Raw genomic sequence first — 24,644 nt, 5'->3', positions numbered from 1 at the left:
TGTATATCCAAGTATTTCTTTGAGACTTTCCTAAACTGGTTCCCATATTGAGAGCATTCTGGCTTCAGTGACAATGCCAGACCAGTTGAGTTTAAAGCCTCTCCCTAACAATGTTATTCCCTCATTCAAGAACACCTACATACAAACTGAAATGGCCCTTTTTTTTGCTTTCAACAATTCATACTTCTTACAAACACCTGGAGGACATATTCTTCATTCTCAAATATAAAAATACCATTAGCACAAAAATGACCATAGAGTTTAATCAATCTCCAACCCTCTTATGAGCTACACTCAGTTTACTGCAGGCTACCTACACTGACTTACCTTAGAAACTGGTAACTCTGAGTATAATAAAGTAAGCTTGATGTGGAGGATAAATATGGTCTTCTGAAATGTGATACATTTATATTCCCACCACACACAGCCGTCTGAGTCGGGATCAAAGGGTAGTAAATGGTTCGTTGCTTTAATGTTTTCGTATTGGTGTTGCTACATTAAATATCACAGGTAGACAGACTGACTGGGTGGACATGTATGGGTGAGTGTGTGTCCCTACATGTAAATCAAAAACACATCTTTGTTATGACAGGTCAATAAGCAAGAGCAACGTGTTCATCGCTTCATACACTTTCCCTTTCTGTCTGTTCTTTCTCCCTCCATTCTCCACCCTCTCCGGGTGAAGCTAACTGACTTGAGCGTTTTTCCCTAAGCAGACATGAAAAGCCACGGCTATTACAGCCAAGTCATGCTCAGTTTTATATTTAACAGTGCTAGTATAGGCCTATGGTGGGGGGGCTGAGTGGTAGTTCAGGAGAGGTGGGGAGGAGCGGAGGGGACTTCAAAGCATGCTTTCAGAATGGGATTTTCAGCTTAAATCCACATAAGGAAAAAACTGTCATCACTGGGAGCCGGCATTATTTTTGTCTTCTAAGAGGAACCCTTGCCACTGCCATTTCAACAATACAAGCTATGTACAAAGAAGTATGTACGTGGCTGTGGGGGCCATAAAGCAGTCAAGGGAGCTATAACTTCTGTTCGTGTTCAACACTTGCTCCAATACAAATGCTCAGCGTACTGAATGGTGAATTACTGGTAAGGACATGAAGGGCAGTCTCTAAAATATCACGTACTGTGGCGTATACCTCCTTGCTCTGTGCAAACTGTGGGCCCTGATCCTTGGCCAAGGTGCTGTTCCTTCCAAAGCTTGGCTTGAAAATCTACAGAGATAAAGAGGAGCTAGATTAGGTGATAAGGAGATCAAAGACAGCATTTTCACCTACTCAACATTAAAAACAACCAAAAGACACCCCTTAGCAACTCACCGGAGATAAGGGAATAGGATTCTCTCGCAAATAACGAGGGTTTTCGACCTGAAAGTAAATAGAAAAACTTTAGACCCATTTTTTCTTTTTTTTCGAATCTGACCTCAGCCCTCAGTTTGTTATAAACAATACAAGGAACACATCAAAAGCTCAGGGCTGTGGCAGCAGTCTCTTCCGTCAACTCTTGTCTGTTTAAAAAGACAGAATGCGTCGGGGAACTTCAAGGCGCGTTTGTGTGTGGCCAGCTCTGTTTCCGCTCTCAGCCCGTCTTTGCTGTCACAACGTGGACTTTTGTCAACACTCAGCACCACTAATCTGTAAGCTATCCCCGGTTCGTTTACCTTCATATGGAGACAAATGTGTATACATCCTTGCAGAAACACTGACATGGCATGTCCTCTGATTATAATATGAAACACAAGACACAAAAAAGGGAACTGCTCAACCACCTGAACGCAAACTGTGCAGCATCACATCAATACAGCTCACTAACTGTGACAGCAGAAGATCTCTGTGTTGACAACTTGCTATTTTTCTTTCCACTATTTGCATTTGTTTATGACCCCATTATTTCCTTGTGAACTCACACCATCATTCAGTGTTTCTCTGTCATGCACTGAGGCTGTCTACAGGGGCTGCTAACTAGCGGCAAGATCATGGCCTTTCAAAGCAGTGGGGCTGACTTAAGAGATGACAGCAATGATGCATGGTAAACAGTTCTGTTGCTAAGCTCCTTTCTTTCTTACGTGGGTATGGAGGAGGAGAACAAGGAGGAAGAGGAGAGTTGTGTGGGATCCATTCAGTGGTGTAAAAAAAAGTTTTAAAAAAAGGATTAAATATTGTACAACCCACACAAACCCAATCGAGAATGAATGGAAGATAAGACACAGCCTAAAAGCTTGGGACTAAAATAGTTACAGCTACTGTACGAGGATAAAGTCACAATCTGTTGCTTCAGGGTGAGCCACTGACAGGTGGAATAGATGAAAGCAGCTGTGCCTCCGACTTAGTCGTGATGCAGGTAAAAGCAGGTCAGACAGACATACTGTAAGCTCTCAACAAAAGGAGACATCAGGCTTAACTCCAATCAGATTTACTGTAATGCATGCACAGAGAGAGACATGCACAAGAGTGAATATAGTCTGCACAGAGCAGCATCAATGGAGCAGCTCATGGTGTTTGATGAACTGCTATTTAAATTTGACACTGGCAGGGAAATAAATCCATATTTACCATGTGATGAATCAATCAATATCTTCTTAAACTTGTGCCCAGGCTGAAAACTAGAATGGGATTTCTTTTTATACCCACAGACAGCCAGTCAGCAGATTTGATTGAGCACGGCCCACAGGGCAAGAGAGACATGTAGACTAAATGCTGCGGTGTAATGCTGGCACAGTGTGATACTAAACTTGGATTTAGTGCACACGTATGCCTGCCTGTGCGCACACTCTTCTTCTGCGTGCTCCTGTGTGCAGCTGGCACAGCGCTCTGTGTCATTGGAAGCTGACATGGATGGATGGACTGCACAGACCAGGAACATCACAAGGCCTGGCCCCACAGCCAAACAAACACCGGGTGATTGATGGCTTTCTAGTTTCTGACTAGCGTTGAGCATTTAACTGCCCATTTAAACACCAGACAATGGACCGCAAAAGGGACTACCATTGAATTGTGTATGAAAAAATAGGGCAAGCTTTTACACAATTTTCTTGGCATGCTTTTTTGTTCTTCACCACTCCTAACTTGATGAGCTGAATACTGTGCAACTTTATTTAAACCGGAAAAATATTTTTTTAAACTAATTTTAAATGGTTATGAGCAGGACCGATGATTTCAGGATTATTTTTGTTTTTGACCATTTTTAATTAACCTGTTAGGATTATTATTATTATTATTATTATTATTATTATTATTATTATTATTATTATTATTATTATTATTATTATTATTAATAATCATTTATTTTTATACAAAGAGATGATTTTTAAAAAAGTAAACGACTGACGACTGAACGTTGTATGACTTCTGATTAGCAATGATTATGCTTCTTCTTGCCCCTTTTGAACATGAAGGAAAAAAAACTGTATTATTTATTGTTATACCTTGTAAAAAAAACATGTTCAATAACTTGACTTAAAAAATAACTTTAGAGATACAACTCACAAGGCACTGACTAACTGAAGGAAGAAGCAGATGGAGGTCCAGCACACTTTGTTTGCTTAAAGGAACTCCTATCAGAGTCTGATACAATCTGCTGACTCCTGTCCAGTATGGCCACCATGCTGAGAACGCACACTTTATGTCAATCGAGGTGAAATGAACGAACCGATATGGACTGCTTCAGAACATCTAAAAGCTAAAGATGTTCCAGATAGAGTGACGCTTGGCTGTGCTGAAATTTTCTTCGGAACTCGGTGCTTTGAAGCAGTGCATCTATAAAAACTTCTGTAAACTTAAAGGGGGGTTTGTGTGTGTGCGTGTGCGTGTGTGTGTGTGTGTGTGTGTGAGTGTGTGTGTGTGTGTGTGTGTGTGTGTGTGTGAGTGTGTGTGCGTGTGTTTGTAGAGGAACATCTGTTGATTTGAAAGATGCAGGCTTGAGGGAGCGTTGCCATGCAATGCCTCTTATCAGCATCTCAACACAGACGAGTGCAGTGCACAGCTACACGTCTGCTGATAGATACCTCAGATTACCCTGGTGTTGAGAAAGAGAGGAACATGGAGAGAGTCGGGGAAACGTAGACGTAAAGGCCGAAGGTGAAATGTGAGGCAGAGGGAAAGAAAGGATTTTAGACGAGAGAGGGAGAAGCAGTTTTGAAAGCAGGAGAGGGGCCGGGCTGTGGAAAAACAGCGCTGTGTGTGAGTGATGTGGGGGAGAGGACAAGAGAGACTCTGGGTCATGCTGGTGAGGAGATAGGGAATAAATAAGGGAATAAAAGATATGAGGGCAGAGTGCTTATCAAGCGCTGGACTGGTGCACTCCTGGCAGATCAGATAAGAGAAGCGCACAAATCTTCAAATGCTCAGTTTACTCAACCCTTCTCCTGCCCCTCATCCCACTCTCACGTCCCACAACCACATTAAAAATGAAGTGGTTTCAGGAAGGGTTGGGCTATATATCGATATTAAATAAATATATTTATATGAGACTACATATAGTCTTCCCCCGGCTTTTAAAGGGTGCATTAAAGTAAACCTATGTAATTTTCTGAAAATTCCACTGTTTTAAATGTCATTAACCGTAATGTCCACTCATACAGATCAGGGTTTTGTCTAAACCCGGTGACAGGGGCGCTGCACTTTCTTACTTTTGCCGTGCGCCCTCATATCATAATGCCAATTTTCCCCGTAAAATGTTCAAGTGATGCCAGAAAACAGTATTTCTGTTCATCAAAAACTGTATAACTACTCCCAAAATATTAAAATCATATCAAAAAGACCGTCAGACGGCAAAGAAGGCTCTGTTTTATAGGGGATGGATGTCTGGTCGGACACTGTGACAGCAGAAGATCTCTGTGTGGACACTGAAACTGTGATTACTGAATCAAATAGTGTCTTTTACTGTCCTTTTTCTGTAGAGGAAGTAAAGAAACCAGATTTATTTGTTGTTTGAGATGCAATATATGACTCAGCAGCTTTAAGACATGAAGAAACGATTATTTTCCGCTTCGCTCTAATGCATTATTTTTATAGGAAAGTGGGCGTGGCCTAATTTTGTCCGGGGGTGACGTTAGTGCCTGCCTCATGTTATATTTTTGTAGATAAGCCCCTGCAGATGACTGACAAAAAAATCAATATGGAATCACCAATAGTCAACCCTACAGTCGCCTTGGAATATCGATATTGGGCTGTTTGATCAGGAATATCGTGATCATTGATTTTCTCCATAACGCCCGGGCCTACAATCAGAAGGGCATAGTTGAAATCGTTTACAGCCTTTGTGTAACAGTGTGTAAGCAACGTAGAGCAGTGTCTATTGATTTAAATGTGCTGATGAGCTCAGGCGATCAGATTCACCGTCACTGTGCATGAGTAATGACAGCTGCATGTATGCGAGCAGCTGAAGGCATGCCCCTGGACTCACCCCCAGGTTCCAGCTGTTGAGACGAGCCTCCAGGTCGCTGTCATCGGGAGACATTTCTGCCTTCAGCCCCACATCCACCTGGGGAGAGGGGAAATAAATGAGAGTGCGTAAACAGCATGGAAATTAAGTGTTTTAAATTAGAGGAGGGAATTAAAACCATTTCTTTGATTGGCAGTTTGGCCCGAGGAAGCGAATAACACGGGGTGATAGAGGTTATAATTTTGACTCTATTCCTCTCTTGGCAACAACAAAAGGGTTCTCTAAAAGCGTACAGATATACAGTTCACCCACACGTGTTCTCCTCCCACACTAACAGCTTTTCACTCCCTCGTTATCTCCATCTCTCCACCCTTTGCGCCCTCACTCTCCTCCCTCTCACATACAGCAATCCAGATGTTTGGCAGTTCCACATCATCATTTCCGTCACGCTGTAAATTCCACAAGAGGGGCACATGCAGCTAAACTGCCTGTCATCCGTACTTTTCCCCAGCCTTTTGTTACGACGGGCCCCCGGATTTGTTTTATACAGTATAATTTGAATGCTTCCAGGGGTTTTTGTTGATTCAAGATCAGTTTACTCAAGTCAAGGTTGGGCAGCGAGGTAGAAATGGGGGGAAATATCTTATAAAGTTTAGGCAGCGATAGGGTAAGGAGAGATGTTGTTGGATTTGATTAGGATCTGGTGGAGTGTGGACCTTGGGTGTACCTCAGGGGAACTACACTGACAGAGAAATGGCTGAATGAAAAGGATTAAATGCCCCTTCTGATTAAAAAGGCATTAAGGTCCCAGAGCCTCACCCTCAAACAAACACAGTAAATGTTTCATATCAATATCTAGGAATGCTGAGTATGTGGGTCACCGGCTGTTCAAAGCAGCGTGTCAGTCTCTGTATCGCGCCAGGAATCCAACACTTATAGGTATAAATGGGCTCCAATGGTTTTGGCAGCAGTTGTGACATTGAGCGGTTTTATGGCTGTTACTTTGGACACGTAGAGAACATTCATTATGGTTTGATGACACATTAAAGGCCATGAACACGTATTTCTCAATCAGTTTCTTATAATAAGCGATGTGTTGATACAATTTTCTAAGAGGTTAGAACAGTTTTCAGTTTTATCTACCTACATTTTTAACCTTAATACACTTTTCTTTGCCAGCTCCTTGCTTAAACTAATGCAGTCTAACCTATCAGCCTCACTGCAATAAATCCTACCATCATGAAGGTGATATTCAGTTTTAATTTAATCATTGTTGTGGCAATTTATGTATCAATTGTCAATAAAGAATGAACCATTCAATTGTCTTTTAGGTATTTTATTTCTTGCAAGAAATTCAGTCATACAGAGAGCAGACTGTCTGCAGAGTGAAAGACGAAGAATATAGTTTGGGTAGCATATTTAAACACAGAGAGGAAAAAGGGGGGGTCAAGCTTGGTGATAATGAAAGGAGCATTCAGTAAGTTTTAGGGAGGTAAGGAGGCCGTATCAGAATGTTGTCAGTTCAACAGAAGTAGAAGGTCATACTGTTGGTGTACAGAGAAACTAACAACAGGGCAACAAATGTTCATAATGAGGACTTTTTCCCAATCTTAGCAAGAAGTGAAAGTCAGTAAATAGAGATAAACATTAGAAAATAAGAATCACACAATAATATTTCTATTCAGTATCTGAGTATAATGTTTTTCTACTACATAATTTTGAAGGTTGTAGTTTAATTGGTAGAAGGCTGTTAAATTGTGTTCGGTTCTATGAGAGTCATCTTAATTTTATTTTTGTCCAACCTACTTATTGTTAGGCAAACTAAGGGAAACACCTCTCAGTGTAACTCAGAGGTAAGATTCAGTTTGACTGCCAAATGTATTGTGATCACAACCATTAGCTCCTTTTCTGTTGCGTGAACCAGCAACTTATGACTTCAGGGAATTTCCTCAAGTTCATGGGGATACGAGTTCAGGACTTTCCAAATTGGTCCACATTAAAGAAGAAAGCAAACCATCGTAGCTACTATTTGTATTGGCACCGGCGGGTTGGCAGTAATATTTCTATGTGTCATCTAATGGCAGGGAAGTCCAGAGGTGTGTCTGAACCATGGAACTTACCCTCCGGGCATCGTGTCTGGGAGACTGTTTGAGTGGACTGGAGGACACAGGTTGTGGTGGGACCTTTTCGTCATACAGCCTTCTCCTGGAAGATAGAGAAACAGGAAGAAAAACTGTGAGATGCTAACCTACAGCATAGTATGTGTGTGTGCGTGTCTCTGGAGTCTGTTTTGGTCCCTATGTTTGCATATGAATGTGCTTGCGTAGGCAGCCTGCCTCGGTATTTACACAGATCAACATCTGGCATTGGTTGCATGGTTTGTGGTCTGCATTTCATCCCATCCGAACAATAAACGTCTCTGCTATACATCACTTTGTTTCCACAGACAGCCCAAAGGGCAGCGTTGTTTGGCTGGTCCAATCTTGTATAGTCATACACCTCAATCATTGTCTCTCATCGTGTCCATCACGGTGTTAGGAAGATTAACAGGGAAACAGCTTTTATTCATTGGCACACAAACACATCTCCTTCTCGCTGGCTCTCCCTCTCCCACACACACACACACACACACACAACTGAGCCTACTATCTCATTAAGCACAGGCGCATGAGGCGCTAATGGCCTGTTAATGCTAATTGAATGAAGATGTGAAAGGAGACGGGACGATGTAGGACAATAATGAATAGGGTGAAAAACATGGCTGTCATCTAATAGAGACATCAAATTGCGTTCTAGAGGGCACTGTTTCACACTCTCAATGTGCAGCCTATGGGCGCTCTATTTCTCCCATGTAATCTATTTAAGTATATCTGGCATTGAGCATTTTGAACCTCATTTGTCACAGGGGTTGTTATATCGTGGAGGAGCGCGCCATCGCTGTGAGCTTTCTGGAAAGACTGCTGAATATAGAACAGGAGGGATATCTGTGCGAGCAACCTTTGTAATTTGTACCTCAAATCCTCCAACCCATGGAATATGCATACAACACCAATGTTATATTACTACTAGACACTGTTGGTTGGGGAAATAAATGTTATCACAGTTTATATAGGTATACTAACTTGTGGATATTTCACAGCACTGACTTAAAGGTTACCTATTGTGCATTGTTCAAGTCTTTTATACATAAATACGTATCCCATCTGTGTTAAGAGATTCAGGAAGTTTCAGGAAAGTTTCTCTCTCTTTTTGTCCCGATCCATCTATATAAGAACCTGTCTGAAAATGAGCTAATCTGATTTTGTCCACCTTGTGATGTCACAACTTTTTTCTGGGTTGTGCAATCATAAGCCACTAAGCAACCAAGGTAACACCCGCCCACCTTATCACTAGAATCTCCTCTAGAGTTTTTTAAACCAAACATCTGGCAGAGGGGCGTGGTCAGCAGCAGCTCATTTGCATTTAAAGCTACAGACACAGAATCAGCTCTCTTGGAACTGTGCTGAAACAGAGGGGTTTACTGTATGATATGCTACAATGCAAGATCTGTTTGGTATTTGGAGCCCAACACTTGAGAAACACGACTGAGACCTATAATATATTGTTGAAAAAGATCATAACATGGGACCTTTAAGAGTGGAAAACTGGCTGAATTATTGCTATGTTCCTAAAATGTCTAATTCTTTAAAGTATTATCAATTGTTGACTGAAATGACTTGCTACTGACTGGTTAAATAATCTGTATGGACAGTGATGTTAATGAGGAGTATTTATATTTTAATAAAGGACTTCTTTCAAATTAAGATCATATTGTACTGTATTTATGATTTTAGTCTATAAGAATTGCAGTTCCTCTCAGGAGAACTAATCATTCCGTGACAATATTTGTATTATTTCAGTGATCTCTCATAAAATATTTTTTCTAATCTCAATGACAAATCCTGATCAAACAATCTTTGCTTATCTGAACATTATCCCTGTCACATCATAAAGTATTTACTGTAAGTGAACTCGTAAAGTGATTTTGTTAAACAGGGTTACGGTAAATACGATACTGGTAGATAAGAGTCTAGAGCCCTGTTTATTCAAATGCAAAAATAACAATATTCCCTGTTTATGTCATCATGTGGCAACTGGATGTCCATTTCTACATAGTATGTCATGTGTTCAAATTTTAACTTCATAACATTTTGTATAGATTGCTACAAATTACATTACAATGAGGATAGGCAACAACTTGGGTAAATGTCTACTTCCTGTCAGCTGGTTACACTGCAACATGAAATATACTGGGACCTATTTAGACTGGGAAAGACCAATACAACACTTTTACCATAATAACTGTTAAGGAATGAATACTGTATCAGTAATTTATCATTAATTATGATAACAACTTTCAAAAAGAAGACTCGGCTTTTGTTTTTCGTGCACATACTGGTTTGACACACACACACACACACACACGGAACTTGGATAAGGGGGCCAAGCTTTGCAATCTTGGGCCTCTAAGTCAACAGGTGGATGAGGATAATTGAATCAGATGTGTCTGGAGTCTGAGGCCTGGAGATCAAAGCAGTGGCAAGTCAGGCCAGAGCTACACACACACATGCAGAGGCGCACACACACTCAGAAGAAAATGAGAACACCATGTAGAGCCTCAGAAGCTGCAGCTCGGATGATTAAAGCAGCCTGACATCCATACCCCGGCTTGACCTCCAGGTGCAGAGCCAGTGGGCCCGGGTCTCAGCCTGGGGCACCCTCAGGAAGGCAGTCTGACCTTGGGACACAAACATCTCTGCCCCTGCGCTCCCTTCACCCAAAACCTAAAACCACCTGGAGGCAAGATCAGTGGAGAAAGTTTGGCCTGTGAGCGAGACACGTGAGGCGGTTCTACCGGAATCAATGGCTGACTGTTGCAAAAGCAAGGACAATGTTATTGTCGCACTTAAATAAAAGAAGAGGCGGGTGAGCGGAAAGGGGGGTTAAAAGTTTTCATATGTGGATAAAAAGCACACACATGGATGACAGAAGGAAGAGACAAGAGGAAAACAAGGAAAGAAAGAAAGCCTGAAAGTCGATGCTAACAATGAAGTAATAGAATAGATAAAGACTAAATGAAACTTTAGCAGTGTACCTGAATCCAGAAGTGCTAATCAAAAATGTCAACCCCCCATCGAGTGTCATCGTTATCATAATCTGTCTCTTTTGGCGTCAGAAGATGGAGAGTACGTGTCACCAAAGCTGTTTCCTATCATCTTTTCTCGACACCCGCTGACTGCTTTAGCTTTACAACAGCATTCCTCTGCCTGATAAGCACCATAGACAAAGCAGTGGCTCTATCTTGTGGCTAAATAAGGAATAGCATAACAATACTGGAATGCATGGTGGAATTTGCTCGGGGCATTTTAGCCTAATAAGGTTAGATGATGTTTAAACAACATGCACAAACAACACATCCTGTCCTGAACTGAAAACCTCTTTAAATCCACCCATCTTTTCCTGGTTATCAGGAAACTTGAATTGGACCATTGCACAAGCTAAAATAAGCCTTGTCCATCACCTGACTAATGGCGAGAGTCACAGAGATCAAACGTTGCCACATCATAGGGAATCAGACGAGTTCCTTCCATTTAATCTTATCTAAATGAGAGAGACGCATAAAAGGACTCTTGGCCCGGCTAATTTTCTTCATCAGGACGTTAGCCTGTGATCTGAGCGACTTTCATGGTGTTATCCCAATCAGACACCATGGTACTCAGCAGTCTGTTCCCCATAAAACTGATCTATTGTCACCCTATAAAGCAGAGGGGAGGAACCGATGTACCAAATGTTTCATAATGAAAAGTTTAAAAGAAAAAGGTCTACAATAATGTCAAAAATATCTCACTGCTAGACATCAGGCCGTAAAAAGAGGTACAAACTTATACAGCTCCGGAAAAAAACTAAGAGACCACTTCAGGATTATCAGTTTTTCCGGGTTAACTATTTATAGGTATGTATTTGAGTTACATGATTTTTTTTTTTTATTGTATTTTATAAACTTTCTGACAACATTTCTCTGTGTCAGAATTCAACAGCCACTGGAATGGCTGCCATACATGTAGAGATAGAGATTTAAGAAAAATCTGGAGTGGTCTGAAAATACAAAAAAAAGCATAATCATGCATATTTATTCATCACCCAAGGAGCAAGTGTTTTAGGCATGCTGCCATTTTGAATGTAGTAGCTTTAAATGGAAGGAAGTGAAAACATTCAAATATATTCTGGGACACAGGCTAGATAATGCGAGTTTAAGTGTGACTAATATTTAAACACAAGTTCTAATGATGAGTTTCTAGAATCAAATACTCTATAACCCCCGAGAATAAAAATGTGAATTACATTTGGCAGCAAAGGGCATGTTCTCTTTATTACACAGTGCCCTGGTGGATATTAAGCTCTCTTTACATTTCCACTGCTCTCTTTTTGAATATGCTAATGAGCATTTCAAGCCACTGGGCTCCGGTTTGCCTTTCCCTGTTAATTAGAATGAAAAACCTTGAGCCATTACTGACATCACTTTGTCAGGCGCCTGAACTGCCTGCAGACAGAGGAAATATCCCTCAGCCATCTAGGATGATTTAAAGAAGAGTGTTGAAAAGTGTTCAAATGTGTGTGTGTGCATATGCGTTTATATTTGAAATGGTGCATGTGTGTCTGAGTAGCACATGAGCTTTTAGTCAAGCAGTTTTTTAAATAAAGCAGTTTTCTAAATCCCAACATACTTATATTTATTTTGTTTTTAGGCATTAAGCTGCTCATACAAAAATAGAAACAATTTGAGGAACAAGATAATGAGCTACCATCCCTATTCTCCACATTTCTCTTTGGGGTTTGACCTCAGGTTCAACAACTAGGAAACCTTAAAGAGGAGAATAAAAGAGATATGGAACGAGAATACAAGAGGCTCTCATCCTCTCATGCTGTTTTGACATGTGATTCTTTTTAAAGTCAGAACGGACAGTTCGAGCAGACTGATGCAAGATCTTGGCAACGTCTTTGGCTTTTCAGATAGTGCTGCTGAGCAAAATACGATGGGCGATCAGTCACGAAAGCTGTGTGTATTCAACTTCAAAGCCACGCTCAATTTCCGTCTGTTAAAACAACAGCGACCCAGAGTGCTAGGATAAATATTATATGTGTCATATGAAACAACTTTTATATCTATCCAAAGTTTTTTTGTTATTGAGTAACAAGCTGGAACACTATTTTAAATAAACTTCACTAATGCAGGAACTAAAAACCGCACTGGAATGGGAGCGATTTAAATGTGCCAGGACCTGTCACTGCAATTTTGATACATTTCATTTGGAAATTAACATTGCGGATAACTGATGAGGTAATATAATGGACCCATTCTTTAGAGCCAACTGTCACCCTGCTTCTCACTGTTAGAGGGGACTCTAGACAGCAATCTAGTTCCATAATCTTCACTAATGAATTGAAGGATTACATCGCCTAATAAAAAGTTACTTCTGCATGTCTGTATGCTGTACTGTCATCCAACTGGCGTGTATGCTACCAGCAGCAGACTTTTCGTACTACTCACTAAAACTGAATGAAGTTTATTATGATCCTGAACATAACGAAGCCCTTTTGTTGCAACATAATTGTATTTGAAAGGATGATAAGTCTTCATGTTTTCAGGGATGCGTTAACGGGGGACAAGTAAGCATCTTTGGTCCACACATCTTGTTAGTATACAGTGCCATACTATTAATTATGCATCTCAAAAGAGGCAGAATATTTGTTAAAGGCTCAATATGTCTTAAAATATAATTCTGAATTTAGTATTGTGGCGCTGCAGAGATACCCTGGCCTTCAAATAGTAGTCTAAAGGCTTAACATGTTGTGACGTGTATGATTTAAGGTAGTGAAATCATTTGTTTATTTGCTAACTGACATAAAGATGTACTTTATGGATCCCAAACTGGGATTTTTTTGTTGCAGCAGCATAAAACAAAACAGGCATTGCACATAATTAGAAATTAAAATAGTAGAAATAAACAATTCTAAAAAATATATAAACATCTCAAAATACAAATAGGAATAAAGCAGCATTAGAGAGTAAAAAAGAATAATACAGTATACAGCTGTAATTACAGGAGAAATGTTGAAGCATGTTGTTACCTGATTTACCTCTAAATATAAGTGTAACAATTCTGTTTAACTTTGAAATGTTTGACAGGAAGTCTTTTTATTTTGAAAAGCAAGGAAGTTTCCTGCTTTGTGTAACCGGTTTTGTTGATATTGAAATGAATATGTGATGTTGAGTGCATATTTCCACTAGAACTACCGTCCTTGTTGTGAACTGCTGCATTAATATGTAGTACGGTTTGGTCTAGAACCGCTTTGTTCATTATTCGAAGCTTCCACTACACAATATAACAAAACATATATGTTTGGTGCAGATCCTTTGCAAATCACACCATGATTCTTTTTAATTTATTGTTCAATGAAGGGAAAATGATGATACAAAGATGATGAATCACTCCCAGATTGAAATCCAAAAGAATTGCAATTAGTCATTTTTCTCCACTGCAGCCCTAGTGAAATAGTACCTGTGATGAGCTGTGATGGGGGTGGAGCTGGTCCTGTCCTTCAGCAGACTGGCAGCCAGAGTGTCATCAGTGTGGCCTCCTAGCTCTCCCGTCAACCATTCAGGCAGCTCTGCTCTGCTGTGCTCCACAGAGCGACCGCGCAGAGGTTCATCAAAGTAGATCGACTTGGATGCAAATGAAAAAACATCAGATGAAGACGAGGTTAAATAAGTCAATAAGTATTTGCAATCCGTTGCAAGTTTATTGAACGAGTTGCAAACTGCATGAGATTCAAGCTCATTAAATTAAAACTCAGAAAATACAAGCTTTTTGATATTTTGGTAGATGAAGAATAAGCTCAACTTTATGTTTTATTTAGCACATTTGCTTCAAACATGCTGCCCAAAGTGCTTCACAATAAAATGTGAAGACAAATAAACAACATACTTATTACCTACATACTACATATAATTTCTTGAGATGTCTATTTTAAAATGGGGGCAACAGTAATGCAGTGATCATTAACATTCCTGACAATGACTGTGAAATGAGATTCTAATTAAATCAGTTTGTGATTTTTGCTTTGATCCCAAACATTAAGATGAGGGAGACAGGCAATGTGACCACGGAGTGTGTCTTACTAAAGCAGCCGAGCTGATGGCAATACAGCAGATTTTGTGGTTCAATGATGCAGTAACTCTTACCATGTAGGTAGGGAGTGTCTTGAGGCTGCCAGGCTGTGGTTTGCAAGTGAAAGGCCGATCCAGGACCCCTCTTTTGAGCATTTGAAGGAGCAAACGGGCATGCATGTTACGGTTCTTACGACCGGTCAGACCTGAACCACAGCTGGCCGGGTCACACAGCTTCTTTATCCATGTGGCACATCGCTGCCGCTCTGCAGTCCAAGAAAGAGAAAGAGGGACAGAGGACAACGATGCTACAGGAAGTCAGTACATAAATATGTTAGATTGACCCTTTCTTCCTCTGAGTTCTATTATGACATCAATATGCTTAGAAAAGTATGAAACAGAGCCAACAATTAAGTTTGCATTATCAGTAGAGGTGGACGAAGTACTTAGAAGTGCAGTGCTTGAGTAAATCTACTTTACACTTTGTCAAGAGAGATGACATGTAATCTCACCTGTCTTGTTGGGGTGTTTAAGGACATATGGCTTCATGTCGAGCAGAAAATGGTCAAACTCAGTATCCAGCCATTCCCACGAGTCGTCATATTTGCTCATGGTGTCCTGAGGAGGAGGTGGAAAAATGTAAACAAGGGTTAAAAGAATAACTTAACGATACGTTAACCAACTTATCTAATGATGCATGTGTTAGCTAGCTACACTGTTAGCAGCTGTTTCAAAACAGAGTGGAGGTATAGCTAGCTATAGGACGAGTATGGTAACATCGTGTTACTTAATGTAAGCACAAGATAACATGACCACCACTTGATCACTCGTGTTCACAGACTAGCTAACGTTAACACAACTTGTTATTGGGGGAGTGATGCATTAGCCACCAAGCTAAAGCAGAGCCGTAAACCGCTTGTGTGGGGTTGTTTTTTCCAAACTCTAGAAACGGATACACAAAGCGCTAAGGAGAGCACATGGTTTATGTTAATGTTTAGTAAGGAGTAAAAAACGACTTACTTTGAACACTGATTTAGCCGCTCAAAATGGTTTAAAACTTTAGCGTCCTCACTTTACGCCACATCCGGTTTCCGTGGAGACGCAGCGTCTCCTTGTTGCCATAGAGACTACACGTATTTTTCTTTTCACTTTCCCCATGTGTCTCAATTTCTGTTGAAGCTTGTTTGTTTACTTTTCAAGTTAACCACAAATATATTTGGAAATGTCTGTTTAACGGAAATTATTTATGTAGACTACACTCTGTTGTTACTGCCACACAAATTAAGCATTTTGATTTCCCCGTGCAAACAAAACCAAAAAAGACTCAAGCCCCAGCATCATTCAATCTACACAGATGAGGAATATTTTTAGATGGATGCTTCTCCGAGTCTGATACCTAAAATGAGCATGTATAAATCATGCAATGCAGTTTAGGTCCACAAGATGACGCACATCACCTTCAGATGGTGGGATGGTCAGCAACGGAAAGATGATATTGACGACTAGGTTAAATTCTCATTGAAAAATAAATCCAACATACATCCTTTAAAAAAAAAAAAAACGTACATCACAAAATAGACCAATCTAGTAGACAAAGTACTTACTGGACCCTCATGTCTTTAGGTGCAACAAACTTGATAAACTCTTCCGGTTAATTGCGCTTTGTAATTGAAGTGGAATTTTCCCACAGCACGTGAAGGCAGACTTCACCGACGTCACTTTGAATGAAAAAGAAGCGCTCAGCTGTAGAGCAGGCAGAGGGAGGCGTGCGGTCTGTCAGCCTGCAGAGACCAGAGCTGTGTCGAGACAAGGACTCCACAGAAATCGGTCTGGAAAACAAGTTGTGGTCGTGTAGTTTTTGTTTTGCTTGACCCCGTATTATGGCTGACCATCTTTTACATTACAATGACTCGGCTGGGGTTGGGAACCGATTTGCCCGCAAAGGTGCTTTGCGGCAGAAAAACGTGCATGAAGTGAAAAACCACAAATTTACTGCGAGGTTTTTCAAACAGCCGACGTTCTGCAGCCATTGTACAGACTTCATATGGTAAGCATTTGTAATACACCTGTATTGCCTGTCACTTGACATGGTCAACCATAAGTAATGCTTTTTGATTCTTGAACAAGTTTAGTAGTCACATCAGCCTGAATGTGATTTGAGTTTCCAGAAAACTTAAAAAGTTAAATTTCATAAAATGCGGTGTAGACAGATTACAATTTGTTTGAAATTGCTGACCAGTTTATCCGAATTTGTTGCTGAACAATGCCACTCTAATATATCACTTATTTGTTGCAGGGGATTTGGGAAACAAGGATTTCAATGCCAAGGTAAATCACTTGCATGTGTATTTTGGTACATTCCTTACCAGCAGAGTCGAGGCTCTAGCAGGAGGTCACAATTTGTCTTTTCATACAAACACCCTGCAATTTTTCCTAAACATAGCAAAAAAAGTTGAGGGTTGCTTGGTAAACAGTTGTCATCTTTTATTATTCAAGCTGGCTTAGCCTCATTTAGGCATCTGAAAGAGTGTCAAGTGGTTTCAAGAAGAACTGAAGGGTGTATATCTAGCCACACTTGGAAATGAAGCCCAAACACACAGCAAATAGTTTAAGTTTCAAAGAGTTTTATTTAGTTTTTTCAGGAGGACACCACATTCTGCAAGCAAGAAAGCAGGTGTTAATATTTGGAAAGAGTTCCTGAAATGCAAACATTAATCAGGCATTTGGGAGAACTAAGTTTAACCGAACATACCGTCATGGGTTCTTTACATCTTTGGGGCAGCTGGTTGAGCTGCAACACCGTTTGTGCTTACAGGGATTGGAGAGGGAAATTCTGGAGTGTACCTGGTGTTGGAGTGTTTATACTTGGCTTGCTGGTAGCGGTTTCTGGACTGGATGATATAGCTTTGACGGATCGGTTCATTCAGTCTCTGGGGAGCCAAAGCTTTCCTAGGGCTAGCAACTGGTTTTGGTGGCTTTTCATCATCTCGCTGGACAGGTTGGGCTCCTTCATTTGTTGGGTTCCTGGGGAATGAGGGCCCTACTGGTGGTGGAGCGGATCCTGTTGAAGGCCACTTGCCCTCAGCCTGAGCATACCCTCCTGCAGTATTGGAGGTCTCAATAATCTTAGAAGGATATTGAAAGACTTCTTCAAACACAAGATGAGGGATGTTTCGTGAGCCACTTTCAATAGAGCCAGAGTTTACGTTCTGGTTAGCCGAGTTAGGACCACTAGCTGGATCAGGCTGCCACGACTCAAAGCTTGGAAACGTTGCAACCTCAGATGTTAAAGTTGGTGCAGGCTCATAGGCAGCTTCTCCAGCATCACGAGTAAACCCACCAGCTGGATAAGCCGGTATACCATTTGTAGAAGGTCTTGATTGAGTTTGGACAGGGCTTTGCTGAGAATTTGCAGAATCAAGCTGAGGATATTTGGGGCTTAAAGGAAATTCAATTGGGTTTTCAAGGTTTTCCTGGCCCCAGTCTGTTGAGCCTACCTTATTAAGCTCTCTCGCAGGAGCACCTTGTGTGTTTTGCAGGTTTTGTTGAGGTTTGGCTGAACCAGAGCCAGTTTGTTGGTAACTTGGGGCTTGCCCGTTGCTCTGAACAGCATTCAGCCCTCCCTCTTCTCCATAATTACCCATGTTGCGTGGGTCATCGTAATATCGATATCCATACCCTGTAATATTCACAATTTAAAATGATATTAGATATTTCTTCAGGCAAATGTAGTAATTGAGTTAAAGTCACATTACCTTTAAAAAATGGTAATCCTTCAGTGAAGTCACACAGCAAAAGACAAATCCAGGAAACTCTGCAAGTAAAGAACAAACATGCAATTTAAAATGTGTTCAAGGTAATTGAAATAAATGAAGTAAACATAAAATAAAAATATACCTGAAAAGTGGTCCAAGAGCCATGACTATAGGCTGAAAAGCAGCACCCCGTACTCTTCAGACACTATGGTTTGCAACAAGCAGCTCACTGGGTCTGACTGGACTTGAGAGTAACCTGTGATACGGTTAGGGAGCCCTCTGTGTCTCTTTTATATCCATTGTTCACTTAACGAGGCCCATTGGCAACACCTGGTCCCAGGGCAATCAGACACCCAATCATGAACAGGTGTGACAGTCTCAATGTGAAAGTCAGCCTTGTAAACTCTGTTATACTGAAACGTTTTCTACCGTTGCTTTATTGAAGAACACTTTTTCTTCATTAAACACCTTTTCTTACTTTTGACTTAGCATTTTACACATTGTAGCAGCCAAAAGGCTTGTAGTAGATTTGAACTTAATGCTTCTCTAGGGAGTCAGCGTGCCCTGAAACCAACACCATCATGTTGCAGACATGTTTGCTAGCGTAACATTTCCCCCTAAACATCTGATACTGTGTAAGCAGAGAAAGGTAAGGGAAAGGGCTAGGAGTGAGAGAGATAGAACGATGAAAACAGTGGGAAGTGTTAAAATGGGAAACACTTAAAATTCAGTTTAGATCATAGCAAGGGCACTAATTTAACATGAGTAATTTATGGAAATGATATGTTTTTTGCTTGTTGCCTAATGGAAGTCAGATAGCTTTGCTACATTCTCATTGTTCTCCTCTTATTTGCATATTTGCTAGTCCCTAAATAAATGTATGGCTCTAATTCTTCACACTTTGCTTCTGACAAGATTAGGGTTTTACAGCTTAGAGTAAAAACTACCAGATATTGAAAAAGGCTTTATCATCAGTTTCAGGAGGGCCCAGTTCTTAGAGCTGATGTGCATTTCGAAGGCATCTCAAAATGATAATGAGTGGATGAGCAGAAGCAGAATAGGAAAACAAATATGTACTTTACTAAACAATCCTGGTGCTCACTGCATGGTGATAAACTCATAACACAAGGACCATAGACCCATCATGAATCCATCTTGTACACACTAGCCCATATTTTCACCAAATTTACCGGCATTTCTGTAGTTCTCATGCTAATTACTGTCATTCTTCAGGGTCACGTAACATAGTGATGCTACAGTAAGAAGATCTGTGGCTTTATTTAACACTCTGCTGAAACAGTGTCTACCCTATGTCCCAGATCCATGAAGACACATTTCTTTTACATGGGGACATTTAATATGGATATTTTCTGCACAAGCTTACAGTATGTTGTGCAGGTTTTCATGCATGTATACAACGGATAACATAGCCTTGAGATTTCTTTTTTTTCTAAATGGCGATCCATTTATAATTACTGTAGTCTAGAGTACAGGGGCTTAATTGTCTGCAGGGGGAGCTTGACCATGAACGCATCATAGAAGTGGACTGAAAGAGGCATGTTCTTGGATATACACAGGATGTTAGATGTATTTCTTGTACAGTGTGCATAGGGAATGCATTGCTTTTTGCTTACCATATAGTGGGATAATCCCCCAGGGCCTTGATGTACAGATTTCCCTTTCCTTTAAGGGATGGATGCGTAATGACTTTTGCAATTTTTGATAGCACTACAAAGACATGCGATACTGGATTGTTAATATATGTAACTGTAAGACAGATTTTATATCTGATATTTCATACTCTGAGACTTTAAATCAATAAACCTATAAGCCCTGAATGCAGACATGTTGATCATGCATTACGCAAAAAAAATATGAATGTACAGTCAAATACTTCATACAGTCAAACCTTCATGCTGCTAAAGGTGACAATGTTGTATGTTGCATGTTTGATGTTTCGCTCACCAGCAGATCATAAGAGGTACAGTGTTAGAAAGTATGGTTCCCGTGATCATTCATATATATTTCAATATATTTCCCTGCGTGGCAGTTTATTGTTACTAAGGTGTGGGCAGATTAAGGGCCGTCTGGTGCGTCCTGCTGTGCATCGAAAACTACCAGATAGCAGCTCTTTTGTTTATTCTCCAACAATAAACAACCTTCACCACACAACAGCGAGCAGTAGAGAAGGAGTGCAAAAGGATCTCTGTGTGGGTGGAGGGCAGAGCCCCTGCTGCTCCCAGGTAGGTGACTGCCCCACCTTTTTATTGTTAAAGGTAACAAAGGAGGTGTGTGTATGTGTGTTGTTAGGGATTTAGCATGCATGTAAGAGAATAACAGATTTTAAAAATCACTTAATTGCCAGGTCCATACGCAATGCCTTTTTGTTCGGCAGCCTCACATTTACTGCAGTTTTCTTTAGAGTTGTTGTACATTTAATGTAATCAACTTTATATCCAGCCACTGTAGCGACCCTACAAGCTGTGACTCACCACAATATAATCAAAAACCTTACAATTCACTGTACACCGAACATTGGTTTGTGTGTACATTTTAGATGCATGCAGTATTTTCTTTGGCTGTGACACGGTCCTCTGTGGAGAAATATGCAAAAGTGAGACATCCTGTCATATGGACATGCTGTGTTAAATCCCGTACTCCCATTACAATTACATACTCAACTTGGACGTCACTACCCTTCCATTTTCTCCCTCATGCTGTGTATATTATACAGTATTTTCTTTATTCCCACTCACTCTCATTTTGTGTTGTGCTTTTATTAACACATTGTGCATAGACTGTTGTATAAAAGGAAAACTTTGTCTTTGAAATAAGTGTGTTTTGATCATCATTTTTATTAAAAGTACATATTATATGATTTAGAGCTATATATATAAAAAAAGTTAACCATGACTTCTTGTGAATAATGCTAATTTAACTTAAAATGTTTCAACGTAGGTATGTGCCCCCTGCTACTGCAGAATGAAATTGTTTTTCGTAAAAACTATTACAATATAAATATATGGAAGTCAGTGTTCTCACCTACTTTGTAAAGGTGAGATGATTAAAAAATAATTGAAAACAAATATTTATTAGGTCTTGATTTTCTTCCCAAATGGCAAAATTGGAAACTATTCACAATGGAACCACCACATCTGACCACAAACCCACCTTTTAGGAATCCCTGGAGTGATTGATGAGTGTTTTCCTTGAGTCAAAGTATGTAGAAATAAATCATCAGTTGTTGTGTTGCAATCACACACAGCAGATAGATGGATAGGCGTTTAGCACTTCCAGCTACACAAGTAAAGACTTACATTTCTATCTTAATTCAGTTTTTGACTTGAGAAAGTATAGCACATGAACACTGGCTGAATCAAATCAAAATATGACGGAAAAATATGTTTTAATTAATTACATTTCAAGTTTGACTTGTTTATTCCCACAGGAAAATGATTCCTGCCCACATGTCACAGAACAAGTGGTGTGAGAGTGTGTGAGTGAGTGTGTTTCGGCATTGGATCACTTGCCACCATGTTGGATGCTCTGCTGTCCCCCCCTGCCTTCCCCTCCTCCCTAGCCTTTGAAATGGAGCGTCTGTGGAAATGACTGTGCCATCTGGAGAGTTGAGAAGCCATAGCTCCAAGGAGAGCACTACGTCTGGACACTAGAAAGGCAAGAGATGGAGGGACAGGCAGTTGGGAGAAGAAAAAAGAACAGGATGTAACAATGTAGAGAGTGTTGAAAGAAGCTGAGGAGGAGAAGAAGTTGAACGCAAACATACATATAAGACTACATAAACACAGGAAGATTTGTAATTGAATGGGTGTAAGTGTGAGAGTGTGGTAGATGAAGTCAAAGAGGCCTTTTACACATTCTGGCTTCTTGCTGCAGAGTTTTGGCTGAGATAAAGCAAACAGTGTGACTCCTCAGAGCAGATGAAAGAGAGCAGAGTGAAAACAGTGGTATTATGTCTTGGTGATGACAAAACAGGTTGTAAAATGTGGCCAAGTGTGTCTGGTATGCTGAAGATCAGATTAACTTAAGCCAGTTATACCAGACTTTTTGTCTTGCCACTTGGGGACAGCAGAAAGGTTGTGAGCATTGTACTGATATGGTGAACTTGACTGCAAACTGCCTATTTTCACATCCAGCAGCAACATTTCATTATGTAGAGTCATGTTTCATCAGCTGATGAATGTTAATCCAATATTCACAAAATGTTAGCTTTTTTTGGGGCTCTACCAACGCCGTAGGAAAAAGTTTGTCTCTTTAGTCTGTTATGTGGCAAGAAAAAAATGCTTTGAAGTCAGAAAATGTAGGTTAAATTGCCGTTATCTTAATTCATGTGATAGTCAAGGTTTAAGTGACATAATATATCTGATCATGCTGATTGCTAAGCAAATACAGTCTGAAATGACTGTAGGCCTGCACCACACACCTCCTCCACTCATGGTGGTTAGATCAGCAGGAAGATAACGAGGGAGGAATGAACAAATTAGAAAACAACCACGCTGTGTTTGGAAATAAAAACAAAGTTTTTGCCAGTTGACGTCCTACTTGTAGCCCTAAGTCATACTTCAACCTTTTTTAGAAGGGAGAAATTTTTACCAGGAAAAATAGAGATTTAGACACTCCTTGTTAGAGTAGAAAGAGAAAACCCAACACAGGTACACTGCAGTATGTCATAGAAAGTGTATATTTTATCAATCCTGCTTTTAAGGTGAAGAGAAATTATGTGGTAGTCATTGGCAGTGAAAAACATGTTTTATGTATACAACATATTCTAACTAAACATCTTCCTTTGTAAACATCCAGTATTTTGCTTGAAGACATTTCAGAAGGCAACATGTTTGCTGTCTGTTTGCTCCCTATGCTGTTGGCGTGAATCATCTCCATGCTGTTTACTTTTCTTCTTAAGTCTGCTCTCTGCTTCCATGGTGACATCTCCATTACTGCAACCAGCGTAGTTTGTTGTTGTGTTTCAAAATATATTTGCATACCTAATGCGGCCAATATGCCTACTCTTGTTTCCAACCCAGTGAGTATTTACTTCTTCTCAAGGGATAGAGAGTAGATCTTTATCATGCGCACAGATGATGCCGTTGGGTGTAGCCTGCTTCACCACGCTCTCGGACATTTGTTACCCCCCCGTGGGCGACATCATGTATGTGTCAGTTAGCATGACGAGGGCTGACACATGTCTCCAAATAGATTGTCACTGAGCCCTAATGGCAGCGTAGGTGTTGAGCCAATCACGTCCTCCGATCACAGTGAAACAGTGGACCTCATTAACCAATCAGGGAGCAGAAGTGTGGGGGTTTGAAAACATTAAAGTAAAAGCCGGGCAACCCCTCATGGGAAGCCCCAAACAGGAAACTTCTTACACAACTGCTCCTCTCAAGTGACCCATGCTTTGAGTGTAAAGATAGCTGAGATATGTTTCATTAAACCTTTAAAAAATATATAAGCCTGTTGCTTTTTTTGTGAAAATTATTAATCTCGTGCTCAACATTGTGGGTGTTTTCTCTCTGCTGTTCTCATCCTGCCACATTAGGAGGAAATATACAAGTAAGATAATTATTATTATTATCATTATTTGAAAGTATTGCTCTGTGTTATTAAATCACTTATAATAAGTAATGTTTTTTATGATAATGTTAACTCTTCATATTAGATAATCTCATTGGTCCTGAACTCAATTCGATGGAAACTCAATTTCAAACCTTGAACTATCCGAGCGGTATTTCAAATGGTAATCCAAAGGCAATTACAGCCAACATGAGGTTCAGAACCTGTAAGAATGAGAAAATCAAATGCTTAATCATGCTTTATTCGTATCAGATCCTTATAATGTATTTTGAATCAGTCGCAGTACAGTAAGAGCTAAACATCTGAGAGTTTTCACATCAAAACGAGTGGGCGACTAAAATATTCATTTAACGTGATTGATTTTAAAGTCCTGCAGCAATCCTTTCAGTTTCCCACAAACTTAATTTTGGATTTCTATTTGAAACTTATCAAGCTTAGCGTTACATCTTATACATATCAGCTTGGGATGAACTCATTTATATAGGCTGGTTGAATGTAGAGAAATCACTGACACTTTATATACATAGAAACCCTCTCCCAGCTGAATGGCATTTATTCCACCAAGAGTGCAAGCTTAGCTGGCCAGGATAATTATGTGTAATTCTGCCTCTGCTTGCCTCTGCTCCACTTTCAAAATGTCCCTTTATACTATAGTGTTGCCCCCTCCTCTTCTCTGAATCCCTTTCTTTTCCTTCCGCTCC

General features: G+C 40.2%; 3 protein-coding genes across 6 annotated transcripts in view; 1 reads left to right on the top strand and 2 right to left on the bottom strand.

Moving 5' to 3' along the window:
* cep112 (centrosomal protein 112) overlaps window positions 1-15,683 on the bottom strand; it is a 95,627-nt gene extending 79,944 nt beyond the window's left edge. For 2 of the 3 annotated variants that reach the window (XR_010167622.1, XM_063903491.1), the window contains exons 1-8: window positions 15,617-15,683; window positions 15,109-15,214; window positions 14,672-14,862; window positions 13,989-14,152; window positions 7,509-7,593; window positions 5,410-5,487; window positions 1,326-1,373; window positions 1,134-1,220 (exon numbers count right to left, since the gene is read on the bottom strand). Coding sequence is in view for 2 of the 3 variants with exons in the window: in XM_063903491.1 (XP_063759561.1) it covers window positions 1,134-1,220; window positions 1,326-1,373; window positions 5,410-5,487; window positions 7,509-7,593; window positions 13,989-14,152; window positions 14,672-14,862; window positions 15,109-15,208 (753 nt within the window). In the remaining variant the exon portion in view is untranslated. The remainder of the gene's footprint in view (window positions 1-1,133; window positions 1,221-1,325; window positions 1,374-5,409; window positions 5,488-7,508; window positions 7,594-13,988; window positions 14,153-14,671; window positions 14,863-15,108; window positions 15,215-15,616) is intronic. The other variant, XM_063903492.1, reaches the window with a different exon arrangement.
* A 682-nt stretch (window positions 15,684-16,365) lies between these two features.
* Window positions 16,366-24,644, top strand: part of prkcab (protein kinase C, alpha, b) — an 82,140-nt gene continuing 73,861 nt past the window's right edge. For both annotated transcript variants that reach the window (XM_063903496.1, XM_063903495.1), the window contains exons 1-2: window positions 16,366-16,643; window positions 16,893-16,924. In XM_063903496.1, coding sequence (XP_063759566.1) covers window positions 16,477-16,643; window positions 16,893-16,924 — 199 coding nt within the window. In that variant the 5' untranslated portion in view covers window positions 16,366-16,476. The remainder of the gene's footprint in view (window positions 16,644-16,892; window positions 16,925-24,644) is intronic.
* On the bottom strand, window positions 17,204-18,628 carry LOC134877836 (AT-rich interactive domain-containing protein 1A-like). Its single transcript, XM_063903497.1, has 4 exons — window positions 18,494-18,628; window positions 18,352-18,410; window positions 17,349-18,275; window positions 17,204-17,252 (listed from the first exon to the last, which is right to left on the bottom strand). Exons 1-3 carry the CDS (start codon window positions 18,514-18,516, stop codon window positions 17,362-17,364), a joined length of 996 nt encoding a protein of 331 aa, XP_063759567.1. The 5' UTR covers window positions 18,517-18,628; the 3' UTR covers window positions 17,204-17,252; window positions 17,349-17,361.

The sequence above is a fragment of the Eleginops maclovinus genome, chromosome 16 (genome assembly GCF_036324505.1).
Source record: "Eleginops maclovinus isolate JMC-PN-2008 ecotype Puerto Natales chromosome 16, JC_Emac_rtc_rv5, whole genome shotgun sequence".
NCBI classification, from domain to species: Eukaryota; Metazoa; Chordata; class Actinopteri; order Perciformes; family Eleginopidae; genus Eleginops; species Eleginops maclovinus.
This window is presented reverse-complemented; position numbering and strand designations above follow the sequence as displayed.

Bases quoted from the DNA above. Each gene is read 5' to 3' on its own strand.
- LOC134877836 (XM_063903497.1), bottom strand. From the start codon at position 18,516: ATGGCTCTTGGACCACTTTTCAG. The intron at 18,411-18,493 runs GTATATTTTTAT...CTTTACTTGCAG, and splicing joins GCTCTTGGACCACTTTTCAG to AGTTTCCTGGATTTGTCTTT. The intron at 18,276-18,351 runs GTAATGTGACTT...TGAATATTACAG, and splicing joins AGGATTACCATTTTTTAAAG to GGTATGGATATCGATATTAC.